The sequence below is a fragment of the Polypterus senegalus genome, chromosome 16, assembly GCF_016835505.1.
Source record: "Polypterus senegalus isolate Bchr_013 chromosome 16, ASM1683550v1, whole genome shotgun sequence".
Lineage (NCBI taxonomy): Eukaryota > Metazoa > Chordata > Cladistia > Polypteriformes > Polypteridae > Polypterus > Polypterus senegalus.
In genome coordinates this window covers 99,312,075-99,335,417 of record NC_053169.1, presented here as the reverse complement: position 1 = coordinate 99,335,417, position 23,343 = coordinate 99,312,075, and the positions used below count along the sequence as shown (strand labels likewise).

Sequence of the window (23,343 nt, the reverse complement as noted above, 5' to 3'; positions counted from 1 at the left end):
CTGCTGAAAGTTCGGCCATCTTAGAGCAGTCAAGATTTAGACTGGTGTCTAATTTTTTTTTTTAATTTTTATTATCAATGCCACTTGTTTAATTTCATTTCAATTATGCGGGGTTTGCCTTTGGGTGCCCCAAACCTTTATGCTGTCTTGTCCACCAAATATGAAAAGAACCTCAGAGGTTACAGTGCCTCCAGTGGACACTTTTATACCACAAAACATTTTACAGTAGCAATTTTTTGTAGGTTCCCACAAATGAAATCAAGGTCAATTACAACAAATGTTTGTATTTATTCTCCCTTCTTTTCTCCATTGCCATTTTGTTTGTAACCAACACCACCATTTTGTGGTGCATTAACTGCTGCATCGCTATGGAAAGGAGTGGTGGTTACGGGTATAAAGGTCACGACGAGTGCCACCTCAGTGTCTGAGATTGACGGTGTCACACACACACGTGTGCCTGGGGACCACCATACTGGCTCTGGCAAGGTGCCACCTCTGTGGTGAGAGGGGATGCACTGTCACTTTCACCCACAGTTCAGAGAGGCAGCCCCTGGAAGATGCCTGGTGCCTGCCTTCGGCTCTGTGGATTGAGACACAATTAAAACAGGTGGTCCTGGGAAGATTCTAGAACGCCCGCCAATGGAGGCGACCCTCCTGTTGGTGAGACTTCGTTTCCTTTTGTGCAGTGACAATTGCGCTGCCGCCTCACAGTAAGAAGGTGATGGAGTGGCGCGTCTCGGGATCCCCCCACCCCGGGACCCCCGCACCCCCCGGCGCTTTGTGTAGTGAAAAAACTGCCACATAAATGTAAACAATTATAATTCTTAGGGCTAAGATGTGTGTTATCAGCTCTTTTATTTTTGTTTCCTTCTGTGGCTAGACCCCCAAACCCACAGACCCCACCAACCAAGAACACCGCATCGGTGGATTACACTTCATACCTGAGAGGTAGGTGTTGTGTGATGAGTTGATAAAGTAGTGAGATAAAGGAAATGACATGTCTTCATTCAGGTCCAGTTTCTCGGGAGGGATCACTCCATTTTCTTCTCCGCTTAAGTATCTCATAAATCCATCCACCGATATCTGACCTGGAAATGAAAAGAAAAAATATTTCCAGATTTAAAATGTATAAGGCTCATCCTATTAATGGTTGTTAGCCTTAAGATAAAAACACAAATTTCAAATTATTTTATCGTCTACAATTAGTAAAAAAAAATAAAAGTTGTATGGTATGGAGTTTCACAACCTTGAACACGGAAGGACGGACAGACAGACTGATTTAGTGTAGTAGGCAAGATAATACAGACAGACAGACAGACAGATGGGGGGTGGCAAGTGGGGCGACCGCCCCAGAGCCCGCTTTTGAGGTCCGCATGTCCCGTTCGAGCGGATTTGTCAAGTTATATTCTCCAGTATATATATATTTGAGATGCTTCTAAGCGGAACCCTTTCAAAATCCCTCTTCACGGTTAAATTCCGTACATGTGCGTCTTTGAAAACATTCCATCGTTCACTTCATCGTACGAAAAGGTTGCCAGTATAATCCCTCCCTAAAAGAGGTAGAGCCCATTCGTCACTGGGTTGGCTTCTGTTTTGACTTGGGAACAACTGATGGCCAGTGGCGTAGCTTGAGTTCGTGTCGCTCGGGCGGGTGGAGTGTGGCCTCCAACATATCTGAATATGTTAACCAATTTAAATAGAAAATTAAAATAATGTATAGAGAAAAATTAAGATTGATTTTGCATAGATTTATTCATATATAGAGAAACAGCACTAATGTTTCACATATAATTAATTCTAAGCATCAACTAGACAAGACTATAGTATAGACGTACTGATAAGCCGTGTTCTGATTATTAGTTTAATATAATTAGGCTGCGAAAACCAGAAGCAGTGTAGTGTACAAGTGATAGGTGGGGATGTTTTCGACGCAAAGAACGCATTCGGACTGATAACGAAATGAAATTATTAATTGTAAATTAGTCGTTTATCTTCCTAGAAATTATTATCGGTGTAACGTTTAGGTGTATTTTCGTGATTGCCTCATAAATTTCAACTGCTGTGTCTGATGATGTCACAGAAGGACAGTCGGAAAATTATTTTTGAAGCATTTGTGGATAACAATTTGACTTTTTCATTCATGAGTGATATTTTTCCAAACCCTGCTGCATACACACAAATTGTCCTGAGCCTTTTGACCAATAATGCCGCCCGGGGTGGACCACCCCCTCCGCCCGCCCCTAGCTATGCCACTGCTGATGGCTTGTCGCTTGCGACTCCTTCGTGTCCGGAGAGCCTACCAGCGTTTCTTAGTCGAGTTTGAAACAGTGCGGGAAGTGTTTGGCCGTGGAATGCGCAGCGCCGTTTGATTACTGGTTTAACCGTACCGCTGTCGACGCCATGAGTGGAAGAGATCGAGGCGCACTTTTTTAATAGATTATATCGTCATATTTTGATAAAGTCTGCGTGTTATCTTGCAAAAATTTAGCTGAACACTGTAATGAGAAAATCCGGTGTATGTTAACATCATTTTTTTATTAAATTCGTGCACAAGTTTATACAGTCCACACATACCGGTAACCCGCGTGGGGTTAGTCAGCCCTTGGATTCCCCCCCGCACACCCCTAAGGCCGTTTGTTTGTAGATGTCCATTGCTCATTTTATTTTCTTTTACACAGAGAACTACAGACACATGGAACAGAGTATCAAGTCACGTAGTCCCCACCATGAAGACGACTGTCATTCTTGACAAAATGAAACACATGGGAGGACAGGGGGGTTCAGCTGCTCCTCGAATCTAAAAATGGATTTCCTTTGAGACTTTACGACCAAACGACCCTGCAATTGCGTTTACAGCTTGACAAAAAAATTACATAAATAAAAAACTGTGGGTGTGACGCGCCCCTCGGTGGGCACCTGTTTGTGCCACTCACGTGGTGCGGAGTGCTTCGGTTTGTTTCATTGGTCCCAATGCTGCTTTCCTCTCTTTTGGTAGCTCCCCCTGAGGTTTGCGTGTCATATTTTACTGCACCTTGCAACTCGGTAGGCTGACTTTTGAAAGGATGTGTTTCTCAACTGGAATAGTAGATGTTAGCGAAGGAGAAGAAGAATTACGTGATATAAAATGACATGACCGGTCAATCCAGTGTCAGGTTGTAAGAGGCCCGAGTTTACCCAAAATGAAAAATGATTTAATGAAACCATTAGTGACATTGATTGTTCTGTCAAGAGTTTTATAATTAGATTAAATGTGAAGGGTGTGTGGAAGACAGCCAGGGTCCTTGTCCGGCTGGATCACCCCATAGTGGAAGGTCTGGGGGAGAGAGCCTATCCAGACCATTAAATCCCCCCGGAGTCCTAGAGGGCAGCCCCCTTGGTGTGCAGCAGTGCCACAGATTTGGAACGTGGAAGCTCAAACCTGCTGGGAGACTGTGCCCACCTGGACGTTTCCTGAGCCCTATTTAGCGGAAGTGATCCCGGGAAGAAGGTCATGGGACACCTGGAGTCCTTCTGGGTGTCCTATAAAAGGAGCCAGCTGCCACCACTATTCGGGGAGGGAGAGTCAAAGCTTGCCAGATGGAGTGGCCGCGAAGGGAGAGAAAGAGGAGAAGGAAGAGAAAATGCTTATCGTGACTGTGCTGCGAGGTGGGAAACAAGAGAAAGCGTTTCCCACGTGGAAAAATAAAACGTGTCTGTGCTGAACTTATGTGTCTCTGTCTGTCTGTGTGTGGCTGGGGTGGCTGTACAGGTCACGGCGGTGCACAGGTAGGTGTTATAAAATTATTTAAATTCATGAATAAAATGCTGTTTTCCTCAAATCATATTTGCAAGTGTAATAAAGACGTTTAAATTTGTTTTGGGAAATGTCGAGTATAGTGGGAGAACAACAAGAAGCATCGAAGACCCGAGCACCTTCTGAACCCTGGAACCCTGTCACTTTCTTGTCACACATTACCATCACACCCCGATCGGCCACAACATTTTAAAACCTAAATATTACAGGGGTCCCCATAGTGCTGACCCCTCAAGCCATAGACTCCTAGTCCAGCAAGACGTCTCCTGCAGATTCTTGAAGTCCTGTAAGTTAGTTAGTTCCTCTTCAAGGATGCAAACTTGATTTTCCATCACATTGAGATCTGGGGAAGTGGTTGGCCAAGTCCTCCCCTTGAACCCTTTGTCGCGTTCCTCAAACCATTCCTGAACAATTTTGTGCTGTGTGGCAGGGCACATTATCCTGCTGGAAGAGGCCACTGCCATCAGGGAATAGCGCTGCCATGAAGGAGTGTACGTAGATTGCAACCATCTACAGGTAGGTGGTCAGTGTCAAAGTAACACCCAGGTGAATGGCAGGACCTGCGGTTTTCCACAGTACACAAATATGAATTCTCAGAGTGTTGCCCGCTGCCTCCCGACTCGGACTCCATTAAGTAAGACAGCACTCTACGGGAGGTGGAAGGAGAGAATTCATATTTGTGTACTGGGGCTGGTACACCTAACTGCTTCCCGTATCACACCCAAGTCATCCGGTGCACTTCCGGGTCAGGCCCAGTGCCCATGGTTGTGCCCTCTATTGGTACCTGAAGACCCCAATAGGGCTGCGTTTCCCGACTCCAATTCCTAGGCTACCCTGTGGGTGACTTAATTGTATTCAGCCCTGAGGAGCACTGCCACCTGTTGTGTGGGGGAATGAATTGCTCCCAGTGTGCTTCTGTTTGCCCAGTCCATCCATTATGGCCTACTGGCCGGGCTAGAATCCATCCTTCCTTCCTGGCACCTACACCTGCAAAGACATGAGACACGGCCACTAATCACATCCGTCTCTAATTAATTGTGTATTTAAGAAGCTTAATCCACTCCTTCTTGGTACTGCATGACTCTACACGTGTATCCAGAATAAAGATATTATTTTCTCCCCAACCTGAACTGGCTGAAACTGGATTTGACTTTGACAATGGCGATTGCAAACCTGTAGATACCCTGGAGATGGACACGGTATTGGGCTGCAGGGTCTCTGGATGAGAACAGGAAACAAGCAGCAGCTACGGAATGGCAAGGGGTGGGCTTCCTGCGTGGTGAGCGCACTAAAAGGCACAACAGCACGTAAAATATGCAGCGTGAATGATGAAATGAAATAATAACTACATCGGAAATGACAGGGAGATAAGGTGGAGTTGTAAACAAATTATTTCTGTATCCTCCTTGGGTACTTAACCCTACTTTCGGGGATCCTTGAAGACTCGAGTGGCATGTCACTAATAATTCAGCTTCCTGTAAGCCCCCCTTAATAAACTCTGGCATTCGATATCCCACATCCCAGTTGGCCGTCCAGGCCGACGCAGTGCTGATTAGCCAGTTGCCCCTTCTATCTAACACATTCATAGAGTAGAACATGGCCAAGCAGCACAGCGAGGCGACTTCACCTACAAAACGTCCAACTACATTTGTAGAAAGCTTCAAGAACACTCTCAGCACGTTTGATTTGTAGGAGTTAAGTGCTTGTCAGGTGGTCCCAGAAATGGAGGTGGCTGGAAAACCGTGGCAATGTACGAAACAAGGAATCTATAGCCGATTCAGACCCCTTCACTTCTCGCACGTTTGATACAGTTGCCATCTCTGCCCATCAATCCACACTCAATATCCCATAACGATAAAGTGAAAACACGTTCTCAGAAATGTCTGCATGCTTATTAAAAACTGAAATCTCTCATTCCTAGAAGTATTCAGACCCTTTGCTGTGGCACCCCAGATTGTGCTCAGGTACCCCCTGTTTGCTTTAATTCTTCTTGAGACGTTTCTAGAACTTGAGCCCACCTGACTGGACATCACTTAGAAAGGCACACGTGAAGCTGTGTGTAGAAGGTCCCACAATTCACACTGCACGTCAGGACAGAAACCAAGCCATGAAGTCCAAGGAACTCTCTGTGATGAAACTGTGCTGAGGCTTAGAACCCAAAGCTTGTGAGTGGTCTCGGGGCACCCTGGCTTCATCGATGCTGAAATGGAAGACGTTTGGAGCCACCAGGACTCTTCCTGGAGTCGTTCGTCAGCCCAAACTGAGTAACCAGGTATGAAGAACCTTGCATCAAGGATGTGCCCAAAGAACCCAATGGTCACTCTTAAAGAGCTGCATAAGACTTTCTTACCTGAGCACTAAAATTCTTGTGTGCTCATAGAGATATTTCTTGAACTTCTGTAAAAAGCTACATTTCTACTGGGGACAAATAAAGTAGCAGTCAAGTGCAAATGAAGTTTTCTGTGAGGACGTTCACTTCAATCAACTAATGTGAATAATGCATTCGCTCGAACAAAGCTCGCTGTACACGACTACAATGTGAATGATGCTCTCCAACAAGTAGTGATCTACCACTTAGAACGTATGAAGTATCTCACTGAAACCCAGGTACAGAACAAATTTACTTATCTACCTACCCAGGAAAGACCCACCTGTTGCATATGAACTGGACACACCAGCTTACCCACTGCAATAAAACTTTCATGTTGATTGATACCTGCTCACTTACCTGTCTGCCTGCCTGCCATATTAATCCTGTTGATTAATACGCAAGGAACAGAAATAGCTAAATTATCCATTGGGGTTAATAAAGCTATTTAATCTATCTATCTATCTATCCTATAGTACCTTTAATATCTGCCTATCATATAGTGCTTTTCATATCTATCTATCGTCATGCATGCACACCAGTGAGTTGCCTTCTCGGCTCATGTAAAGTATGTGGTATCACCCTGGCACAAGAAGCGGGCACTGTCACTACAGAGCTAGATAAGCTTTGCACCTTCCGGTCCAGCCAATATAGTGAGACGTGATCGGGAAGGCAGCATCTTATTTGGACCCGAGAGCCCAACTGTCAAAAATGACCAAAGATCTGTCCTACCCAGAAACCCCGCTAGAAGGTGATAGGAGGCTATTGCCCGCTTTTGCTTGCTAGTGCCATCCTGTGCCTGTTAAGATTGTTTTATTTTTATTTGATATTAAACAGGGTTTACCCGATTTGCACCACAACTATTTTTTTATATATCTCTCACTCATCCCCCTACACTATCTATTGATATATCTGTCTATTGTGTAATACCTTTTTATTCTTTCTGTCTATCTAATCCTGCCAACTATACTAAATACTGTTTATCTTTTTGTGCTATCTACCTATTATATAGTGCCTTTCATATGTATCCATCTAATCCTGCCAACTATGCCACATACTGTCAATCTGATATGCAATATTTATCTTATCCTGCCAAATATGCAATCTACCTATCCATCTATTCTTGACAACTATGCCATCTATCTATCTGTCTATCTATCTATTTGTGTCAGCTATGCCAAATACTGTTTATCTGTTATGCAATATCTGTCTATTAAATCCTGCCAACTACGCTAAAATATGTCTATTTATCTAATCCTGCCAACTATGCCAAATACTGTTAATCTGATATGCAATATTTATTTAATCCTGCCAAATATGCAATCTATCCATCTATTCTTGACAACTATGCCATCTATCTATCTGTCTGTCTATCTATTTGTGTCAGCTATGCCAAATACTGTTAATCTGTTATGCAGTATCTATCTATCTATCTATCTATCTATCTATCTAGTGCCTTTCCTTTCTTTCTGTTTATCTGTTATTGCACTGCAGTATATTTGTCTTTCATGAAAGTGTATTTGTCGAACTTGCCCGAGTTTCAGCACACAATGTAAGCGTTTGACAGTACAGCACAGTTGTTTCGGCGTGTGGTGTGTGCTCCAGTACGAGTGATTTATGTCCTTTGTGACGCTCCATACTTTGGTCTAATGGGCTCATATTCTATAAACCGTAACATTCCCATTATCAACTTCTAGACAGCAATGCAACACAAGCTAAAATGCAAAGCAGCGGGTCAGTTAATAGAGGCAATTAATTTAGAGTTGTAAATAAGTTACTTTGTTTCTCATATTTCAAAATGAGGAAAAGGTTTTCATAATAAAAAAAAAAAATCACAGAAATTCATTAATCCTGATAATTATATCCTGGTATTTACGCTTTATTTATTTAGAATGTGGCAGCCGTTAATTTTACAGGAAGCCTTCAAGATGACATGGTGACAACAGGATATATTGATACCATGTCGAAAAGACATTTTTTTCACTTATGTTACCTCAGCTTCAATAATCAATAAATGACAAGCAAACAGATGCCGCTCCAAGATTCATTACTCCGGGCTGACAGAACACATTCGATTTGCCTCTGACAAGATAATGTACAGTCCAGTAATATTTAATTTACAGGTTTAAATGAACTGTACTGGCTTGGCCACGATGACTGAATGCCTGCTGACGTCTGTGTTTTGGGGGACCACTGTTGCTTTTATGTTATGCATTTTATTTTTGCTTCTAAGCAGTAAGGTAGTCCAGTGATTAGTGGTGCAAGCCAAGCACTCCATAATACTGAGCTGAAATCTCTGCCTGGTGTGGAGTTTGCACACTCTTCCATGTCTTGTATCTTTCTACACACACTCACGTTATTTTAATGGCCTGTTTCGTGTGCTTTGTTTTATTTTTGTTGTTGTTGTTGTCACGCGTGGGGGTCAGAGGATCACTTTGTATGGTATGTAATACCACTCTGTGAAAATAGAGGGCACTGTCACTAACAGTGTGGTCTCTTTTCTCGTCCACAGCACAGAGAAGGCGCCCAATCGGAGTAACTGACTCCACCCCTCCTGGAGAAAATGACCGAATTGTGTCGCTCAAGCGAGTGGCATCACAACAACACAGCAATGAGTGTGTGGCAGTTTCTCACGAACAACAGGATGACGGTCCCCCTCCACTCCCTGGACTTTGCACCCTGAGAATTTTTCTTATTTCCAAGACGGAAGAGGGACCTTAAAGGAAAGAGTTTTCAGGATGTAGAGGAGGTCAAGAAGCACTGAAGGCCATCATTTTGCAGAACAGTTTTGAACAACGGAAAGAGCGGAGGGATGAATGTATTGCATCTCAGGGAGAGTATTTTGAGGGTGATTATATTTTGGAAATGTTCTGAGAAATATCCGATTAAAAAAAAAAAAAAAATTCTTGTAATTTTTGGGTAAATTATGTACAGGGTGGCCCACGAAAAAGTAGCCAGGCGTCCTTCCATAAAGAAAGAAAGAACTTGAAATGCAAAAATCTTTACTCACTCTTTACAGGAAGTGCTGAAAATGATCTCCTTGTGCGTCAATGCATTTTTGGGCGCGCCTTAACATCTTGTCATATACGCAACGCAACTCTGGGGCGCCAGTGCTCCGAATTGCATTACGAATATTGTCTTTCAACTGGTGTAAAGTTCTCGGGTTATTAGCGTACACTTTTCCCTTCAAATTGCCCCACAGATAAAAGTCACAAGTGCTTAAGTCCGGCGATCTCGGCGGCCACAATCCTGTCTTCTGTAAATGTCTCCCGAATTCATGACAGCGACACGTGTGACGTGTGACAAGTCGCGCCGTCCTGTTGGAAGAAGGCGTACTCGTGTTCTTCCAGCGTCAAAAATTCCCATATACACGTTCGTGTTCACGGTTGTCTCAAAAAATATGGGACCCACGATCCGAGTTGCAGACACAGCACACCAGACTCCGACTTTCTGATGGTGAAGAGGTTGCTCATGAATCGCATGCGGATTGACTACTGACCGATATCTGCTATTCTGCGAGTTCATATACCCTGACAGACGGAACCAGGCTTGGTCACTCATGAAATACTGCAGCGGATCCATCAACCCACTCGCAATTGTTTCAAATAGCCACGTGCAGTAATGCACACGTCTTTCCTTGTCGGGTTGCTTCAGTTCTTGCACACATGACACTTTGTACGGTTTCATCCATCGGTCGTGTAAAATGCGTTGGCAAGAAGGGCACGAAATGTCCGCCTGCTGAGACAACTTACGTGTAGACTTCCTAGGGCTTCTCTCCATCCGTGTGAAAACATCGGCGATCGCATCAGGTGTGCGAATGGGCGGGGCCTGATTCTTTTTGCCGTTTGCAAGTGACCCTGTCGTACGCCACTTTCTCACCAACTGCTGTATTGCGCGCTTTGCTGGGACACCAACGGCAGGAAACTTTGTTGCAAAAATGTCCCGCGTTTCCTTAATGGAACCCGTGAGAACGTACGCCTCCACTAATGCGATTCTTTGTGGAATGGAACACATGTCGCTCAGCTCGTACTCGCACGTTTGCACTACGTCTACACAGCTTTCGTGATGAGGGTAGTCAATCGGCGCACCACTCTGGCAGGAAGCCGGGCTACTTTTTCGTGGGCCACCCTGTGTAACCCTTATTACAGATTAATATGAACTGCGCAGGAACTTAACATGAAAAACGCATCAAAATTGGACACCACAACAATTTTATATTGGCATCAGGTGCAAATTTACCTCTTTTCACCGTGGCTGCCAATGTGAGATTTGATGATCTTGCAGTTAAACGCTGTGACAGATGGCCGGGGTCCTTTCCCAGTCGGGACGCCCTTCTGAGGAGAGGACATGTCGTCAGCAGTACCTCCCCCTGGGTTGCACCGGGCCATGGGCTTGGAACTTAGAAGCTCAAACCTGTTGGGGCCCGTGGCCACCGACAGGGGGCACCTGGACAGCTCTGGAGCCTTGGCATGCAGCACTTCCGCCACACCCAGAAGTGCAGCCAGAAGAGGAGCTGGATTCCCATGAAGCATTTCTGCCAAACCTGGAAGTGCTGCAAGATCGGGGAGCACCTGGAGGAGCACTTCTGGGTGCAGGATAAAAGAAGCCGCCTCACTCCATTCGGAGAGCTGGAGTCGTGAGGCAGAGGGCGGAGCTTGTGCAGGAGGAGTGGAGGCGGACAAGGGAAAGAAGAAGAGAAAGAGAGAAAAGAGAGGATTGTGAGCGACCTGTGGTGCTTTGTGCACAGTGTGTGCTGTAAAGGAAGAACTGAAAATAAAGTGTGTGTTCTTGGACTTGTGAGTCTGTGCCTCTGTCTGGCTCAGGCTGATCTTTTACAACGCCACTCACTCTTTATACTTAAAATGTAACTGAAAAGTTGACTAAATAAAAAAAAATGCAATTTGACAACATTACAATATGGCATGCAGGCTCACGGATGGAGCTGGCTGCGTATCTTAAGCGGAACGAGTAAAGGACTGGCAAGCTTATAATTAATTTGAGCGTATGCTGTGAATTTAGGTGGACGGTTCCGTCTGTTTTCATTAGGGGCCTAACTTGACACATCCATTTCGGTTTACCTTTTCTAAAGCCAAACGGCATTGGACAACCTGCCGATGTGTCTGAATTAAAGTGGTTCTGCAAAGAATGGTGGGCGGAGGTATGAAAAGTCTGAAATAAAAGATTTGGAAAAGTTCATTTGCAAGTATTGATGCTTAAGGTGCTGCAAACAAGCATTGAAACAGGGGGCAATTACTTTTTCACATAGGTGAAAAAAGTGTTGGATAACTTTCTTCCCTGAATAAAGAAAATGGTGATTTTAAAAAGGTACTGAACGTTCACTCAGGTTCCCTTTCTTTAAACCTTTATCTTGTCTCAAGTTGCGAGGCTCTTCATTACAAAGTGCAATTTTAAAATCGACAACATTACAATATGACATGCTGGCTCTCGGATGGAGCTGGCTGCGTATCTTAAGTGGAACGAGTAAAGGACTGGCAAGCTTATAATTAATTTGAGCGTATGCTGTGAATTTAGGTGGACGGTTCTGTCTGTTTTCATTAGGGGCCTAACTTGACACATCCATTTCTTCCCTGAATAAAGAAAATGGTGATTTTAAAAAGGTACTGAACGTTCACTCAGGTTCCCTTTCTTTAAACCTTCATCTTGTCTCAAGCTTCAAGGCTCTTCATTACAAAGTGCAATTTTAAAATCGTATTGTCATGCACGTGAACACAGGGGACAGCTGAAGGGCCAAATTGACTGCCATTCTATTGCCACTCCAGGGGTTGGCGCTGTATCCTAATGCCCCTCTCTCTCTTTCTCTCCCTCTGCAGACATATTGATTGATGGCTAGAGCACCTGTGATGTCACTTCCGGCGTGCCCGCCCACTTGGACTTGCATCTTCCTATCAGAAGGGCCTAAAACAGGAAGCTCCGCCATCTTGGGGCAGTTCTGTTTTGATCTCGCGTCTGTAGAGGCGACTGCATGACAAATACGTGTTATTTCTTTTTAATCTCAATTGCATGGGGTGGCCGACTTGGGAACCCCATTGTCATGATTGACAGACAGAACACCTGTGATGTCACTCCTATTAGGCCCTCCCACCTGGACCCGCCTATTCCTATCAGAAGGGCCTAAAACTTGAAGCTCCGCCATCTTGGGACAGTTCTGTGTTGAACTCGCATCTGTAGAGACGACTCCACGATAATTGGTTGCTTTTTGTTTTTATAATCTCAATCTTGGGACCCCCAACCTTTTATCGTTGTTCTGTCTTTCAGTTACAGTATCTCTGATTGGATAAAACATAAGACACTCTCTCTCTCTCTCTCTATATATATATATATTTTGAATACAAAAGTCAAAATAAAATTTACAATCCCATTTTTTTGTTTCTATTTGCATTTTCCATATAATCCCAAAACGGTAATGGCCACCTTCTAATTTATTACACGTGTTCTCATATTTATTTCCAGAGGCACCTCAATGTGAGTTTCAGGTTTTTGGGGCGGACCAGGGCGTTAATTCGATTTCTTAGTTCAGTTAGTTAATTACATCGTCTCCAATTTTATTCTTGACGGTTTTAAGGAACCCATAGCCTCGTGTATTAGCCTGGTGTTTCGTGTTCTTGTTTTGTTGTTATCTTCATTAATAAGTTCATCACATTCAAAGAGCTCGATTGCTCTTCGTCATGGCCACTCAGATGTGCCAAGGTGCCTGTTTTTTGTTCGCCCTCGTCACTTGTCACGCATTTAAGGGCCGCGCCAAGTGACAGTTCCTTCATTTTTTTGTGTGGTGTCCTGCACTTTGCAGATGAATGGACGGCTCTCTGTATAAATAACCGTCCACAGTCTGCTGATTCAACTTTGTTCGCACATCGATATTCATTTCAAATCGACAATAGAGCTCGAATTAAGTTCTGGCACCAGAGCCTGATAAAGGTTACAAGCCTGTCAGTATAAATTATGTTTGAAATATTGATTCTTGTGCCCCATTTTTCTGCTGGAATTCATTTACATAATTACAGTTGCTCATCTTTCGAAGACTATTGACCCAATAATAGAAGGTCTGGCGTATTTAAAAATAACCCGTCTTTATGTTGAAAAATTCACCAAGCTAAAGCGTTAAAGGGAGGCTTTGGAGATTCAACTGCCTTTAATTTAAAGAGGGAAAAAAATAAATGATTCCCCTATAATAATAATAATAAAAAAAAACCAAACCTTTAGGATGGAGGCAAACGCTTCCTGTCAAATGGTGGTGCAGTGGTTAGCGTTACTGAATCACACATCCTGGGTACGAGTCTCACGCCCAGTCACTGCCAGTGTGGAGTTGGCACGATCGCTTTGCACTTCCTGTCAGGACCTTCACAGTTTAAATATATTTTACCACTGCTTATCATTTTTCCCCTACTTTTATTTACGTAACATTAATTTCATTCATTATATCCGCTCTTATGAATGTCATATCAATTGTTCAATATGGGGTTACAGATTCCAAGATTTGTTCAAATCAGAGGGAAGAGATTCAAGAGGTGACCTGGCAAGATGAAGACGTCCCAGTGGAGGGACGAGGACAAGGAGGACATTGTGATTGTGGGGTAAACAGACAGGCCACCCCTCCCATCGATCCAGTAAATCGATTACCACGGGACTACAGGATGTTTGCTTTGTTTTATTCCCATCAGTGTATTTCTTTGTTGCCCGTTTTTCATTTCATACACACCCTTAATTGTTTACATTTTCCACCATATGGAATTTCTTTATTCCTGATCAAGGCACTACTTAGAGAAGCCACCTGCTCCAATTCATTAAATAAAGATGCAAAATCAGTTAATTTAACTTGCAGCACAACCAAGGATTAGCACTCAATTTCTATAGATCTCCACAATCCTCACTCCCACAAGCGGCCATAGGATGGTGTGTGCCGGCATCTGCGTGGGATGTGGCGGAGAACAAAATGCAAATGTTTGTTCTTTTTTTAATGTCTTTAGAAAGATCAGAAGAGAACATTTCTTTTGTGTGTGTTGGAACATCACTAGCGTGGGAAACGTTTCCCACAAAAAAGAAAGTAACGGACGATTTTCTTCCATTTTTGATGTTATTTGAGGAAACGCTGCCTGGATTATGCACCATGCTAGTCAGTTTAATGCATTAACTCTCAATAACTAAATATTCATCCTGAACTATTTAGAAAAATGACACAGAGAACGGTGCAATCCCGAGATTTACAAGGACATAAAAAGTTAAGAACAAGAGGAACCCTTTTAGATCATCAAGTCCCTAAAGCACTTCCAAAACTGCTCACTAGAGGGAGAAATCCCATGAAAACCCCGGCCTAGATACAAAGAGGGACTCGCAGAACCTTTATACAAGGGACATTCAAAACGTTTTTGCACTTTTATATTTCCATTGGAAACGGTGACGGTGGAAGGATTAGTAATTGGTCATGTCAGTCCTACCGCCAGAAAATCTTGGGACCCCTGACAATTATGGTTGAGTACCTGGGCCCCCCTGGCTCCATACTACGATCATTTTGCCTCCCAAAGCTGATCGAGTGTTGTGCCTATGCTACACTCGAGCTTAATGTCAATCACATTGAAATTTCAATCAACCGTAATTAAATTAATATAATATCGCATCACATGTCATGTCCCATGATGTGAGGAGGGTCTGGTAGCTCGAGTCTACGTATATTTTTCAAGTCAGGTCAAGTTGGGGAGCATACACTGGTACAGCGTGTTGCCGCACCCACTACACGATGAAACAACTTGGGATCACCGTTGGCAACCCGCCAGGCAGACACGCGGTCCTGTCCCACCCTCCGGAAATGACTCTCCATCTGCCACAGTCAGATGTTATGTGGGCAACGCCTTGGCCTGGTCCAGCCATTCGGGTCCCCAACAATGAGGATCTTATGAGCTGATCACCCTCAGGGAAAAACGCCACATGGCCGTAGTGCCGTAACTGATACTCCCTCAGTATGCAGGTCATTTGCCTCATTCGGGACTCCATGAGCAACACAAAGTCAAACCAATGGTACCCAAGGATTTTATGGAGAGACACGGTACCAAAGGAGTCCAGTCTTCATCTCAGGTCACTGGATAGCGTCCATGTCTCACAACCATATAGCAAGACAGGAAGACCAGGACTCTAAAGACTTGGACCTTCGTCCTTTTGCATTGATAATGGGAGCACCACACACCTCTTTCCAGTGACCTCATGACCCCCATGCTCTCCCAATCTGTCTACTGACTTCATAGGAAGAGTCACTAGAGACATGAATGTCACTGCCAATGTAAGTAAACCTCTCGATGAGGTCAACTCTCTCTCTGCAGACAGAAACACTGCTGATGGCCGTGCCCAGGAGGTCATTAAAGGCCTGGCTCTTGATTTTTATCCAAGACACTCGCAAGCCCAGACACTCCGACTCCTCACTCAGTCTCTCGAGCTCCCCGATCAGAGCCTCCATTGACTCCGCGAAGATCACAGCACCGCCAGATCACAGTATCTTTCTGCAATGTTTTTATTTCTGTACAGTGGGATGCAAAAGTTTGGGCAACCTTGCTAATAGTCATTATTTTCCTGTATAAATCGTTTGTTGTTACGATAAAAAATGTCAGTTAAATCTATCATATTGGAGACGCACACAGTGATATCTGAGAAGTGAAATGAAGTTTATTGGATTTACAGAAAGTGTGCAATAATTGTTCAAACAAAATCAGGCAGGTGCATACATTTGGACACCACAAAAAAGAAATGAAATCAATATTTAGTAGATCCACCTTTTGCAGAAATTCCAGCCTCTAAACGCTTCCTGTAGGTTCCAATGAGAGTCTGGATTGTGGTTGAAGGTATTTTGGACCATTCCTCTTTACAAAACATCTCGAGTTCATTCAGGTTTGATGGCTTCTGAGCATGGACAGCTCTCTTTAACTCACACCACAGATTTTCAATTCTATTCAGGTCTGGGGACTGAGATGGCCATTCCAGAACGTTGGACTTGTTCCTCTGCATGAATGCCTTAGTGGATTTTGAGCAGTGTTTCGGGTTGTTGTCTTGTTGAAAGATCCAGCCCCGGCGCAACTTCAGCTTTGTCACTGATTCCTGGACATTGGTCTCCAGAATCTGCTGATACTGAGTGGAATCCATGCGTCCCTCAACTTTGACAAGATTCCCAGTCCCTGCACTGGCCACACAGCCCACAGCATGATGGAACCACCACCATATTTGACTGTAGGTAGCAGGTGTTTTTCTTGGAATGCTGTGTTCTTCTTCCTCCATGCATAACGCCCCTTGTTATGCCCAAATAACTCCATTTTAGTTTCATCAGTCCACAGCACCTTATTCCAAAATGAAGCTGGCTTGTCCAAATGTGCTTGAGCAGACCTCAAGCGGCTCTGTTTGTGCTTCCTCTTCATCACTCTCGCATACAGCATCTCCTTGTGTAAAGTGCGCCCAATGGTTGAACGATGCACAGTGACTCCATCTGCTGCAAGATGATGTTGTAGGTCTTTGGTGCTGGTCTGTGGGTTGACTCGGACTGTTCTCACCATTCGTCACTTCTGTCTATCCGAAATCTTTCTTGGTCTGCCACTTCGAGCCTTAACTTGAACTGAGCCGGTGGTCTTCCATTTCTTCAATATGTTCCTAACTGTGGAAACAGACAGCTTCAATCTCTGGGACAGCTTTCTGTATCCTTCTCCTAAACCATGATGGTGAACAATCTTTGTCTTCAGGTCATTTGAGAGTTGTTTTGTGACCTCCATGTTGCTACTCTTCAGAGAAAATGAAAGGAGGAGGGAAACTTACAATGGACCCCCTTAAATACTCGGATTCACCTGTGAATGTAGGTCAGGGGTCACTGAGCTTACCAAGCCAATTGGAGTTCCAAGAATTAGTTCTAAAAGTTTGGGAATCAATAAAATGACAACGGTGCCCAAATTTATGTACCTGCCTGATTTTGTTTGAACAATTATTGCACACTTTCTGTAAATCCAATAAACTTCATTTCACTTCTCAAATATCACTGTGTGTGTCTCCTATATGATAGATTTAACTGACATTTTTTATCGTAACAACCAACGATTTATACAGGAAAATAATGACTATTAACAAGGTTGCCCAAACTTTTGCATCCCACTGTATGTGTATCTCATATGATATGGCATCAACGATCACAGTGCCCACCTACGGAGCTTAACTTCTGAGTCATACACATTCTTGACGTGAATCACCTCATTTTTCACACACTGTGACTGATCCTTTGAATATTTTGCATCCAAATTTGTACAAGAGGCTGAGATCTCCTCTGTGCTCCTAAAGTTTAAAAGTGGACAAAAAAACAGGCGACTGTCACACATGCACGAATAGGAGGGCCCGATGGTCTGGGAAAAGAACAATTGAGGGGAGTGGACATGGAATGCTTATACCTCCCTCTCTCTCTCTCGCCAGGAGAAAAGAAAATGACTAAACGTACCTTTTGGAACTTGACCGCAGTTACACGCACCCACAATAAGCAAATCCACTTCCGGCTTTCGAAGTTACGATGACGCCACTGGATGACTTCTCTCCCAGTCCACTCCTGATAACCTCACTTCCACCTTCCCTCTGTGTCATCATCTCCAGTCCTTTCGAAGATACTGTCACTACCCGATCTGCACACGCATGTTCAGAACTTTACTATTACGACCCTACCCGATCTGTGTTTTTTTACTTTGCGACACGAGTCCCCATCTGATTTGTCTCGCGCACAAACTCTCTGCTTAATTAAAATTCATTTCATGACGATTTGCTCTGCGCATGTCTAATGTATTACGACACACGTCACTTGTCAGGTTGGACATGTACTTGCGAGTCATTTTGTGTTGTTGTTTATCTCCGTCTGTAAGTGGATTAGTTACTGGAAAAGATGGCAACTTTTGAATTTTATAACGTCTTGGAAGATGTGTCCCATGAAAAATTTAACTCTACTCGAATGAAGAGGGAGCGAAATGAAATGCGACGTGTGTCTGTGAACTTTATAATGGCCATCTACAGCTTTTTGTAAGTACATCACTTTTAGTTAAACCACTTCGTAATCTCGTGGTTTAATCGTAAAAATCACAGTATTCTGTGTTTGGGTTATTGGATTAATAGATGTATGTCATTTATTTCGTAACGCCCTATTAGCATTTGGTGGTGTGTTTCTTTTAACATTTGTCCACATTTTTTATCTTAAAGAGCGAATGGCATGCTAATAATTAAGCAAAAAAATGTAATCTTGGTGTCGAATTAGGAATAGAATTAGGAGAACACGTCTGACACTCGACCGGTGTAAAGTGTGCCCTCCAAAGCCATCGGTATTTTTTATTATGCTGATATCAGATTACATCAATGCAATAGTTTTTCCATAATAAAGTTAACAAAATACAAGATGAAGGCTAAATTACATACAAGAGTAGCAACAACTAAGTTATTACGAGAAAGCAGGATACGGATAATAGCATTACAAATTGTTAATGGATTTCTTTAACCTTATTTAGTAGAAAAAAATTCCATGGTTGAAAGCAGGCAATTTTAAAACTTATATTCAAAGCCATCAGAGAAGTGTGGTGTGCGTCTGATGTGGCACAGTGACAGGCTGGGCACCTGCTGTTGTCATGTGTTATAAGCTTATAGAAGTTCACATACATACATTTAAATAAATATAATGGAGAAGGCTTGCTCCTTAGAAATAACTTTTCTTATTGCTGCAGTTAGAAAACAATGCCCTTTATTGTAATTTTTTTCTTGACACTACAGGATGCCCGGTGGTAACCAGCCTTCCATGTGGCTGAACAGATGCCAGTGTACCCGAATTCTGAGACACAACTGGATGTTCTTTTCTTCTGCTTTTAAGATTTCCAGTTCGAGATGATGTGCAGTTCATGTTAGATTTGCTATTTCTACAGGTAAGACTACTGAGGCTTTCAGTTTCAAAAATAATTTGTGCACAATTCCTGCAAAGCCTCCCCATATTTATTATTTGATCTGTAATATTTGAATACTGTACTGTATGTCTGCTCACTCCAGTAACTAACACGGCTTTTTAATTTTAGACAGGTAAGCCTCAGAGTGCAAATCCTCACAAACACAGAGACTTGAGGTGCATCAGTCCCAGCAGTCACTAAACAGGGATGTTGTTCTGTTTTGCAAAATAACATTTATTTCTTAAGTTACTGTGCTTTTGTTGTTGGATTTAAAGAGCTGAGAATTAATTTTAACTTAAAACAAAACTAAGGCAGAAGAGAGAAACGAAGATGTTTTCATGTAAGTGCCGACACCTGAGCACATCACATTAGAAGTTCAGATATACAGAGATTGTAACACAATGTCTACTGTATGCGTAATGTAAAAGGAAAAAACATGATGCTACATATAATGACAGTTAAGTTGGGGTTCTTTCAAAATCCAACAATAAACCACAGTAATAAAAAAAAATATTATTAGTTAACTTACTCTAAGCAGACCTTTATCTATTGTGATGGTTTACTTTGGTAATAATTGATCTACAGGTGAACCAAGAAAGGAGGCAGAACAAGAAGGAAGAGTACACTTTATTAATGTTTGAACTCCCTGAGTGAACATTGTGTATCTACTGTGTTTATGTTTTTTACAGTGAAGTAGAAGATTCTGGACGTGTTATGGGGCAGCAGTTAAAGAAGAAGGATGGAGAGATGTGTGCCATGTTGAAGTAGAGGCTGCCCCTCCTGCCTGGCACTTCTAGAATCCTCCAACTCAATCCCTGCTCTGATCTGCTGTGCCTTTGCCAAGTGATCACGAGGTATTGGCCTTTTGTTTTTCTTCTGAAAACTGTCTCAGTCTCATTACACTGGCTTCTGTCTCACATAGAATTGATTTCAAGGTTCTATTAAATAATTAGAAGGCTTTGAGTATTTTAGACCCTGCCTGTATTTTGGAGTGTCTGCTCCCAACATTTCTTTTCTCAAACGTTGCTTTGCTTTTTATTCCAAGATCAACCCTAAAAACTGGCAGCTTTCTGTACTCCTGCAACAAAATCTGGAATGCTTTGCCAATAGAGTGCCAGGATACAAATTTCAAGCATTTCGAAAAACTTTTCTAATTTGGCTTCTTCTTAATTACTTGCATTGGTTGTAATAGATTAGAAATGGTACTGCGTACACTTTGTAAGCTCCGCACTGGGCACTAACCTCTGCTGTTTTTCTCTGTTGCTTTTTTCCAGTTTATTGAAATGGTGCCCCCCTGCGTCTCCACCATCTGTTAAATCAACTCCAACTATCTGTGACAGAAGAAAAGTTCACAAGACGTCCTGAAATGGAATTGTGATTGGAGTGAGACGGCCACAATTATGTATGCGGGGATGTGCAGAGGGGATCTGTGTGGGCTTTGGCTTGGGACCCCCAGAGGTTTATTATCTCCAGTATCCTTGAAGGCTGCAAGTTTGTCTTTGTCCCCGGCCATTTGACCAGGCAGTGTGTTTATTACAAAGGACAAGGAGCCCTCCGTCTGCTTCTCATTTACTTTTATGATGCCTTCAGTTTTCTTTGTAACTGTATATTTTTTGTAGAGCAATTTGAGCAGCACTTGTAAGCAAAGGTGATATAAAAAATATTATTAGTGAACAAATGTTAAGGGACAGATCAGGAAAAATATCAGTTTAAATAGAACACATTTTTATGGAATATTGCTGGATAACAACTCTGAGTAGCATCTTGTTCATAAAGTTAAAATAGCATTTTTCCCTTTTTGGCAAATTTAATTTTTCACTTTTACTGTGTTCAAAACCTTTGCCAAAGTAAAAATCTGTAAAATATTTGTGTTCTCCTTCCCTAATAATTTGTAACACCTCCCCTTGTTGGCCATTTTCATTGTAGTTGTGTTCTAGTTAAATGCATTTACCATTTATACATCGTTATGATTACTGAATTTTCTGCTCATAATATACATACAGTATATATATATATACATATAAATATGGGTGTGTGTGTGTATAATTTGTTTTTGAGAAACATTGTTCACAGATCTTTCACTTTTATTTTTAAACATACCATTTATTTCATCAATAAAAAATGTATGAATAAGTGTATTGCATTTCCTTTTTTTAAAGTTATAAAAATGAACCGGCGCGGTGTCAATATGGGTGAATAAAACCACTGACATGAGACGAGGAGTCTGCACACAAACAGCATCGGTGTGTTATGTTGATTAAACTTGTAAGAAAGAATATCACTGACCTCAGTCTACATGCTGTTCATCATGAACTGAACTACTTCCTGCTGTTTAAATTCTGCTCAGTTAGTGAAGAATATTTTATTTTAACTGCTGTTACATTCAGTTCACTTTTATTATATTAATTGGTAAGTTGGTTTCTCAGGGTGGTTTACAGAGACGCCTTGAAATAACATTAAAAACACATCACTAAGAACAAATGTATTACAAATATGAACTATAGCAGCAGGCAACTTGCTGTAAAAAAATGGATCAAATAGATTGGTTCAAGCGATAACAGCTCATTTCCTTAATTTAAGTCTGTGGATATAAAGTTAAACTTCTTTGTAAGATTAATAGCCATTGGAATAAATGAGGATTTGAACCGGTGGCTTTATGCTCTTCATTTCTTCAGCATCTGACCTGATTACACAACTGAGAACGGATTAAAGAATTTTAACAAGTGGACAGTCACAGTTAACACTAAGGACAGGGACAGTCAGCAACACAGTGTTCTTTTCTTTTTTTGAAAAAGGATCATCTTATTCTATAAAACTGGTTGGATACGTTAGGTTTTATATACCAGGGGCCTCGTGTATAAACGGTGCGTACGCACAGAAATGTTGCGTAAGACCTTTTCCACGATCAAATCGCGATGTATAAAACCTACACTTGACATAAAGCCACGCACTTTTCCACGGTACCTCATAGCTTGTCGTACGCAAGTTCTCCGCTCGGTTTTGCAGACTGGCGGCACCCAGCGTCAAAGCAGTGCTACTGTTCCTGTGTGATTACTCCTTATTTTCCTGACGCGGCTTTATATATACACTGAAATTAACCGCATATTGTTTATTAGTGTAACGCATCTGATTGTAATTAACTTGTAACAATATAATGGTCCAGGGAATAGCCGTAGTTTTCCAAATACCAGAACTGCTTTAGCGTTGTTACTCTCACTGCACCTTCTTCTTTCAGCTCCTCCCGTTAGGAGTTGCCACAGCGGATCATCTTTTTCCATATTACTCTCACTGCACCACTCAGAGTATTTATACCACTGTATCTGAGTGTGAATCACAGCAGCAGCTGATCGGAAAGAGAATTATCGGTGTAGAACATCAAGCACACGCTGTCTCAGCCACTGCAAAACGTTTCAAAGCCTTTCCTGTACGGACCTCGCGGTTCAGAAACAGTTTCATCCCAAGAACTCTAAACGCACTCAATCAATTGCTCCTTGTAGAACTGTTAGGACTTATAAGTACAATCACCTCACTGTAAACTTGCACTGCAGTTATAATATTACACAGCCTGCGCCACTTTATAAAGCGCGTATTTACATATGATGACGATATCATTTTTAAGATGAAGTGCAGCAAAATATGTTTATTAAATTATACACATAAAACTTTAACTTCATTTAAATAATCTATCTTCTTCACTGGGACTGGCGTGAAGGATAGAATAATTAAACATGTGCTACGAAGATATTTCAATGTTCCTTAAACGTTTTGAAGAATCGGCGCTCTAAGCACACAGATGGCTTAACGTCTATTACAGAGCGGATTGTGTGGTGATTGGGTATTTGGAGAAAGAAAAGCAAGGACTCTTGGGGCCGCCATGCCAATATATATTGAATATAAAACAGAAAGAGAAAATAACGACACAGCTAAAAACGCAGCGACAAATTTCGGCAAAAGTTAAACGCTTGTGTCATGAGCACGAGGCGGCTATGCAGTGTCTGCAATGGACGTGGCCATCCACCGTGCATAAGATACCATATTGACATTGGACTTTCTCTATTGGACATAGAGCCGCCCCTGAGTACTGCTGCAATAAATAATTTCATCGAAGGTCGAACACAATCACTGCGCCATGAAACTCATGTTCAATAACGTGCTTTAACTCCTATCATCATGAAAATGACATCACGTATACATCTCAGTATTTTAGTTATTCAGAGAGCTGTAATATCACAAATGTAATG

At 42.4% G+C, this 23,343-nt stretch overlaps 1 protein-coding gene across 3 annotated transcripts in view; it reads right to left on the bottom strand.

Moving 5' to 3' along the window:
• The window catches only part of LOC120516513 (1-phosphatidylinositol 4,5-bisphosphate phosphodiesterase beta-1), a 487,951-nt gene that overhangs the window by 131,363 nt on the left and 333,245 nt on the right, over positions 1-23,343 (bottom strand). For all 3 annotated transcript variants that reach the window (XM_039738227.1, XM_039738228.1, XM_039738229.1), the window contains one exon: positions 942-1,088. In XM_039738227.1, coding sequence (XP_039594161.1) covers positions 942-1,088 — 147 coding nt within the window. The remainder of the gene's footprint in view (positions 1-941; positions 1,089-23,343) is intronic.